At 36.1% G+C, this 8,848-nt stretch overlaps 1 protein-coding gene across 3 annotated transcripts in view; it reads right to left on the bottom strand.

Moving 5' to 3' along the window:
• Positions 1-238: 238 nt before the first annotated feature.
• PHF2 (PHD finger protein 2) overlaps positions 239-8,848 on the bottom strand; it is a 475,173-nt gene continuing 466,563 nt past the window's right edge. For 2 of the 3 annotated variants that reach the window (XM_063940741.1, XM_063940742.1), the window contains one exon: positions 239-2,854. In XM_063940741.1, the coding sequence (XP_063796811.1) occupies positions 2,798-2,854 (57 nt within the window). In that variant the 3' untranslated portion in view covers positions 239-2,797. Of the gene's footprint in view, positions 2,855-7,758; positions 8,024-8,848 lie in introns of all 3 variants that reach the window. The other variant, XM_063940740.1, reaches the window with a different exon arrangement.

The following is an 8,848-nucleotide window of genomic DNA, read 5'->3' as shown; positions in this document are numbered from 1 at the left end:
AAGGTGCTATTAAAATAACTGCATCATCTTCTCATAATACAAGAATTCAAACAAGGAGCTGGTATATCATTTGAAGGCCAGTCTTCAAAATAGGTTGTTTTTTTTCCCTCTTTTTTTTTTTTTTAAATAGTTTATTTTTATATTTGATATTTTTTATAAGACATCTTCTATGGCTGCGCAAATGAACTGGACTTCCAGGCAATTTTTTTTTTCCTCGCTCATAACAAGACAAAATTAATAAAAAATAAAACAAAGTTTATTATACTGGGTAGAATTCTGCATAAACGCAAACTGAAGTTATCTATAGTAAAAAAAAAATTCTTAAGATACTGTATTTGATCGCGTAGAAAAAAAGGATTAAAAAGCTATTTACAAGCTACATTCTATGAAAAAATATGCCTTAGCAAACACATAGTACAGAGAACTTAAAAGTAAGGTATTGCCTGAGAAACAATGGAGTCTCCTTGTAAGTGTCGACGTGCAGACTAGTCATTCCTACACTAAACACTAATTGCTGGAAACTAACGAACCCAGGTACATTGTCAAAACACAACACCTTCTTATGATTTAAATACTGGGGTCTTGTGCAGCCGCAATGGTAAAAAAAAAAAAAGGTGGTATGTTCAGTTACACTATGAGCACCCATTGATGTTTCTGATGGAGCTTACATTATGGATACGGGGATAAAAAGGCAGTTTGTGTGTATATACAAGTTGTGACTATATATATATATATATATATATATATATATTGTCACAACATAGAATAGGGATGGCTTATTATTAGTGCTTGGAAGCAATTGTCTTTAAGCAGCTAAGTGCTATTCTCAAAACTTTTGACTGAATTTGGGCATCTTTGATACCATAGATGGTGCAGACCCAACAGGTATGTTAAACAGGAGCTACATGGCACACATAGCAAGTGTTAGCTGTAATCCATATTAAACAATGACCACTAAAACCTGATTGGTTGTTAAGGGCCATCGAACATGCAAGAAGTCTGCACCAAAGAAACTTGTGTTTCAGGTACAAATATCTTTCACTCACCCAACAACCAAGAAGGAACTAAATGATCTCTCTGGTAGTCTATGCCAAACAAAATATTTGGGAATTGATGCATTTTTGCATGGTCCCTGCAGGATGTGGCAGACCTTAGAACCATCATTGGATGTAAATAGCTTGCAAATAAGTAATAGCAGCCATTATGATGGCATTTGCATAATGCTGGGAGTGGTTGATAGAGGAGTGGAGAAGAGTCCCTTGTTTGACCTTGCCATTGTCCTTGTCTATTCTTGGATAGTTTTGTTGAAGAAATCTCATTTAAGTATAAGAAAATGCAACGGCAGTCTGTAACAATTCAAAGACTATATCATTTCAAAAGTTCAACTGCTCACAATGTTTTACAATAATAAGTTAAAACAAGCCTAAGCAAACTATGGTTCTCTGACTAAAGAACTGCAATCGCATCATACCCTGCCAGCCAGAGGCTCACTTACATCTCCCTTTAATTCATGACCCAATTAGTTTCATCTTTATAGAGAAAAACGTTTACAGGCAGTGTTGGAACCATCTACTGTATAAGTGCACACTCTCCTGATTGCATTGGTATTATTGCAGATATCATTTAAATGGGTATATTTTTCTTTTATTAAATAAAACTTTAAGTGCAATAATGGGTTCTGTGGAGTGCCTTGATGTGCAATTGATTAGACTCTAGCACTGTAATTAAGCACAATAAAAAAAAAAATTGAATACAAAATAAAATTATGGCCTCAAACATGTTAAGAAGCCAGTGATGGAACAATGTTGAGGTTCTGGAGACTAGGAAATAAAATCCATCTGGTGTAAAGCACCAACAGCACCGTAACACCAGATTTGTCCAGCAAGAAATCCTGGTTATTATTGGTTGTATTAAAAAGATCCTTTCCCAAATTGATCTTACCGCAATGGGTTTAAATGAATAACCCTTTTGCACAGTTCTGTAGATGTATATCAGAGGTGCATCAACCCTTAATATTATACTGAATGCAATCTGTTCTGAAACTACAGAGACTTGCGAAAAGGGAAGCTATGTAATATATTTTTTCGGCAAAAAGTACAGATCAAATAATAAATGCCAAATGGTTTGTTGAGGATTGCTGGCAAGGGGTAATGAGTGGTGTTTCCTTAGTTGTTTCGGGCCACGTAGGTATAATATAGCCACCAATCCTCACTAAATGAAGACCTGGACAATAACGGACCAGCTCACCTGAATCAAGATTACAATGCAATGATACAAAGCACACAAAACATTTTCCTAAGTTCAGGATGGTTGGAGTACAAGTGACATGATTCCTGACCAGATATTGTGTTGTACGAGTTTTTGTGCCGTACAGTACATGTCTGTAATGCGGCTAAAAGAAACAAATGAAGCAATGCATTTTGTGTTTCTCTCACTGACCAAGTTTAAAAGTTTAAACGGGTTCTTTCCTAAGACTGGAATGGTCCTATTTTTTTTTTGTTTGTTTTCTTCTTTCCTGCAAACTAGTCACTCTCAGCAATTTGAGAAAGGACATTATTATTATTATTAAAAATATTAGCAGTATTCTGTACATGTCAACTGCTGGAAGTTAAAAAGAATTACTAAAGTGGTGGCAGGAAGGTAGAGTGGGGTGGGGTCCTCCAAGCACATTTGTAGAGCGCCACTGCAGTCTTTTGAGAGTTCAAGATTTAGTGTCAGCTCACAGGTCGCCGAGCCACAAAGAAAAAGTCTTGTCTCTACAAACACTAAAGGAGAAGTTTTCCATTCCGATGGATTTTCAGGATCTTCCCAAGCCTCTGCTTAGCTGTTGCCATGCCTTTTTTTGTACGTTTACCTGAAATCAAAACACAAAAACCATTCAAAGCATGGAAATCAATTTCACACATCGGGTAATTTAACATTGAAGATTTTAATGCATAGTAGTGTTCAGCTTGAGTACAGTCATGGAAATGACATCAATGACATAGAGATTCCAATGCATTCATTGTAGTGTGTTGTAGCGTCTATGGTATAAGCTCTGGTCAAGGTTCTGGGTCACTATTAGATGTGATCATTAATCCTGGAAACAACTACACATTCCAGTAAGAAATGTGCCCAAACCAATGCTTATGCAGTATCAACCAGCAATGAATGGGAAATACGGCTGCCCTGTAACAATAACAAAATACATGCTTGAGAGGACTAGAACTATGTAATACCAGCCATAAGTTAACTTTAGAAGACTAACAAGAAACACTCTTCTCCTCCAAACTCAATGTTCTCCATGTTCATTTTAACAACCAAAGGACAAGGTATGAATTGTCCAGCTTCCACGACAAATTAAATGCATGATTATCTATAACACCGATTAGCCATGTCATCTTTGCATGAACAATTGGTTAAAAACATAATTAAAGTCCTTGAGGCAGCACATTCTACCTACATGGGACAGCTACATAATTTGGGCTAATAAAAAAAAAAAAAAAAAAAGAAATTACATAAACACGCAATGATACATACATGTCAATAACCCAAATTAACATAATGGTGAAAGTAGGGCCAGTGAATTGGGCCTTGAAGGTTAGTGCTGATATCTGATGGTACAAACACTATACAAAACCAAAATGTGTTCTCTTTATGTAATAAGGAATGTGATTTCCTATTAATTCACATCAATTTATTTTATTGTTTGGTTTTCTTCTTAGTGGCTAATTACATCCAAAACTATATATATATATATATATATATATATATATATATATATATATATATATACACACACACACACACACACACATATATATTCAGACAGTGCTTATTTATCCTGTCTGCCAATAGCCCTCTTTGTAACACACGCGTGCCTTGGCTGAGAACTCCTCTACTAACTGAAGGGTAACTAACGATTAGCTGCTTATTTTGTCAGGCAGTGTTCCATAGAGGAATGTTACAGGCCGACTGTAAATCAAAGGCTAGGTTCCTATATTACTGAGCTATGTCAAATGGAATTGTTGTCATTTTCTGCCATGATGTCTGATTTCATTACATGTGTCAATTCTTTTACATACTTAAATGAAAGTATTCAAAGTTGACTTTTAAAATAACATGGTTTCTGGAAACTGCCTACAATCAAACATCTGACCCATCAGATCCATTGGATCACAGTCCAATTTCAAGGTTTTTCCTTTGTAATTACTGGGAGCTTATTCTGTGCTATACAGGTACCTTACATAGTTCTACAACAACAGTATGATATGAATTCTATACTGGAATGTTGTAATATAGGCTTCAACCAAAATTTACATGTACTGTAGTATCAAAAAGCTTGTTCAACTAAATGAATGGATAGGAACTGTAATTAGCATTGGATTTAACAGTCACAAGGACTGGGTGCTTAAAATTTTTGCCTGCACACTGAAGTGTTATATTTCGGTAGCATACAGTATTTGTATTACTTTATTCAAATGTATCTGCATTATGTAAGGACATTTCAATTCAACTCCAAAATATACCACTAAAATTATTCTTTTGCTTCTAACATTTCTAGTGATACTGTATTGAATATTTGACGTTCTTTAGTAAACCAATATAATTTTACCATTTAAATGTTTTTGTGTTCTTTTAAAATATCTAAACTTTTATATTTAACTTTTTTGTTGTCATTTTTTCACATTAATGTCAGTATGCTAAACACTGTCTTTTGTCTGTTTATGTGCAGAGATAATAAAAAGGGATGTGAATCCGCACAAGATTAAAAAAAAATCATAATAGTTCATGTAAGTTGACCAACATTAAGGCCTATGGCGGGAATTCAATGGTAAATTACTAAGGGGCAAGAGACAAAACTCTTATTTTGCAGCACACTTAAATAGTTTAATTGTATAATGTATGTGAAACCTGCTTTTTTATTAGGTATAATATAGCAAAAGTTAACATGTAAATGTGATTAATCACCAGCTTAAAATCGTATTTAATAATAATGTTAGTGCAACCCCATATTGGTGTATACAATTAATGGTGGGACACATATATAATTATCTTTAATGTGGTTCTGATTTAATATGATTTTAAGTTAGTGATTAATCATGTTTACATGTTAACTTTTAATATACTCTACCCAATAAAAAAGTTTTATGTACATTATTCAATGAAACAATTTAAGTGGGCTCCAAAAAGAGAGTTTTATCTGATGCCTCATTGCCATTTACTTTGTTTATGTGCAATAATATAAGCTTAGACTGACACATGTAATGGCTACTATTGTAGATTTCTGTTGGACAGTTAAGGACCAACCTATTAGAACTCAAGGGGAGAATTCAATTGTTTGAAAAGTCGGTTGGGCGTCTGTTTTTTCCTGTCTATTAGACAGGAGAAAACGGAAACCCCACTGACTTTTCAAACAATTGAATACCACACAAGGACTCATTTATTAATGAGTGATAACACTCGTTATGAATGATAAAATTGAAGGCATATGATAAATGGTGCTCCAAGCCAATCAACTCCTGTCGTGTGTTTAAAAAATGACAATTGGGAGCTGATTGGCTGGAGCACCATTTTTCATACGCAATCAGTTTTATCATTCAAAGCGAGTTTTATCACTCGTTAATAAATGGGCCCCATAGATATTTGTCAGTTGGTAAGAGATCAATTAGCAGGATTCCACTATGCCAATATACACAGCCAAATACACATTGCCATCAATTCAATGCTGATTAGGACTGGTGAATAAAACCTGTGACTAATTTGAACACAGTTCTGGTATCTTGGCACCTAGCTGAAGTGTAGATTTAACATAAGAAAAAAAATAGGTGTTGTGCTACGTCACTACTTATTCTGACAGGGTACCATAGCTGAATATACAAGGAGACACGGACCTCCATATTTGGATCACCACATACTGTATGAACAACTTTTTTTGTATTGTCTTGTTTTTCTTATTATGGGGCAGATGTATTAACCCGGAGAAGGGATAAAGCAGTAATAAACACAAGGTGATAACACTCCAGCCAATCATTACGGATTTTTAAAAAAATGACAGGAGCTGACTGGCTGGTGCGTTATCACCTTGCACTTATCACTTCTTTATCTCTTCTCCAGACTTCTGCCACTGTGTATTGGGAGATTATAGTCCTATAGGTTTTTCTTACAGAACAAACAAGCAAATTAATATTCTCTGACATGGAACCATAACACTGCATTTACACCAAGTGGAGATCATGCTGATCACATTTATACCAGGACCACAAGAAAGGATCCCAGGAGGGAAGTGGCTCCTGTCCAGCATGATCACAGTTGCACCTAATGTGTGCCCTCTGTTGCCTGTCAGTGGTCTTGATGCACAGTGTGGCCTACACCCCCAAGCATGATTCAGCCAACAGACAAGGCCTTAATATGTTTCTAATAAACTTGAGACACATCCTTTTAGTAAACCATATTTTATACAAAAGAGAAGTGATACTGTGCCGTTGTCAGTAGATAAGGAATAAGTACAGAAACATCATTTTAGAAAATGTATTAAATACTATACAAAGTGCAGTCCAGTTGTCTATACATACAGAATAATTACAGACACTATCGCTACCTATAAATATCACCTGTTCTTTCACTAAATACATTTACCTACAAGACATACCTTCACCAGGAATGTTACCCCTAATACATTTCAATAAATATTATGACTGCCTATGTGCTGTAGGTGGGTAGAGAAGGCATCCCGCGATTAGATGTGAGCATCACATGATCAGTTTATTATAGCCTACCGCCTCTGCCAAGGCTCATCTTTACCCTATAACTGACACCTTCAGTACGCTTCACACATTTCAAAGTGATGGTGTACTTTTCAGAAACTATAGCTTTATGATAATAATGTACTGCTGATGCATAGTTTGAAGTGGTTGTCTAGATATTGCCATGTAATTTTTTCAAATTGCTAATGAGTATTGCTAGCCACGTTTAATTTTTAGGCTAAACAAGGTCAGTAAATATTTTTTTCAACTGTACAGTATAGGCATTATATACATATAAACAAGTGTTCTAACAGCAATGGGAACCCGGAGCCTTCTCAATGAGAACCCCGAGTGTTTCTTGCTCCTCTTTTGATGTTGAAGGGATTATATGTCAACAATGATGACTGTTTCAATCCTGTTTGTGTCACTGACTATATTTAGGAAAATTAACCAATGATTTCTTCCAAACATGGTTTTTTCTTCCTATCTATTTATACTATAATTTTTATTTTCCATGTATTTATACTATAATGTTTAGTTTGCAGGAATTTTAGTAGCTTAAAAAGAAATACATTTCCTATCACTGCAGTTTTGGGGAGAAGGAAAGTTATTTACAGCTTGAATCTGGTAAGAACACAGTTAGACACATCTTTATTTGTGGATGTTGCCAATTGGGTTTTATATGGGGTGGCAGGTGAAGCATACAGTTGCAGTTTCCTCGTCTAATTAGTGATACAATGTGATGTCGCAGAACAATGTTCGGTGTGTAGTGCACTTCTGTACCACTCCATTTCTTAAAGGATGGTAATGGACCAAAATTGTTTGCAATCTCCCTAAATAACCAGAAAAAAAAATACTGCAACCATAATGATTAATAATCCAAAAACATCTGGCCTGGTACCAGTCATTTTGGGTCCCGGAGTGGTGCATTCCATGTGTAGCATTCCATGTCCTCCACACAACGGCAATATCACCCACTCTGACTGACACATTGCTCAGGTAAGTCCAGCATACACTTCACATGTAGGTTTACCTTTGGCAGCTGAGTTATTTTGGGAAGACACAGACGGTCTCCTTTGTGTGAGGAACACCCCGGGGGCCATAGGTTGAGACCCTCTGTTTACTTGGGCTACGCCAAACGTGCTGACACCGGCTGTGTACTCGTGGTCTGTTAGACTAGTGTCCAGAGATTCCAGCTTTGTGGCTTCAGGAGAACTGCTTTCCTGACAAAGTTTATTTGTGTTGTTGGGTGAAAGCTTCTTTTTTGTGCTCTTTTTCTTCTTCACTTTTTGTTCCTCCTTTAAGGAAGCAAATCGTTATCATGAGGCTGCTTAGAAATATGGATTTAATCGAACAGGTGCGCAGTGCTTTAGAAAAAACTATGTGAGGAAGAAAGCCTGTGTCTATTTATGTGGTATATAGGATAAAGTGCCCAGAAGGGTTAGCAATTATCTATCTATAACAAGTTATTGGGAGGAGTTAGTTGGACTGCTGCTGTTATTATTTTGTTTTTGTTTTATTAGCCAAGTGAAGATTCTCTGACATTCACAGATTTATTTAGGATAGCATGCTAATTAATTAATTTTCAGGGACTGTATTAAAGTAACAATCACTGATCTATACTGTGGGCATAAATCAACTCAGTCGATTTGCAATCTCTAAAACACCTTCACATGGGCACTCTTATAGTAGCTGTGATTTCTACATATCTTATGCCATCCAGTGTATGTAAAAAGTACACTTATTTATTGCCAGAGAGAAACTTTGTCTCCTGTGCTTATCCCAACCTTAACTAAAATCTGTAATCTCTCTCTCTCTACTGGTATCTTTCCCTCTCTGTTTAAACATGCAGTCATTACTCCCATTCTAAAAAAACACAACTCTGACCCAAACACACTCTCTAACTACCGTCCCATTTCTCAGCTACCCAGTCCCTCCAAGCTACTTGAGAGGCTTGCCTACACTCGCCTTACACACTTTCTTAACTCGCACAACTTATTGGATCCACTTCAGTCAGGCTTTCGTGCCCAACACTCCACAGAGACGGCACTGACCAAAGTAGTGAATGATCTAGTCACTGCTAGATCAAAAGGCCATTACACACTACTTATTCTTCTAGATCT

This window comes from Pseudophryne corroboree, chromosome 9 (assembly GCF_028390025.1).
Source record: "Pseudophryne corroboree isolate aPseCor3 chromosome 9, aPseCor3.hap2, whole genome shotgun sequence".
Lineage (NCBI taxonomy): Eukaryota > Metazoa > Chordata > Amphibia > Anura > Myobatrachidae > Pseudophryne > Pseudophryne corroboree.
This window is presented reverse-complemented; position numbering and strand designations above follow the sequence as displayed.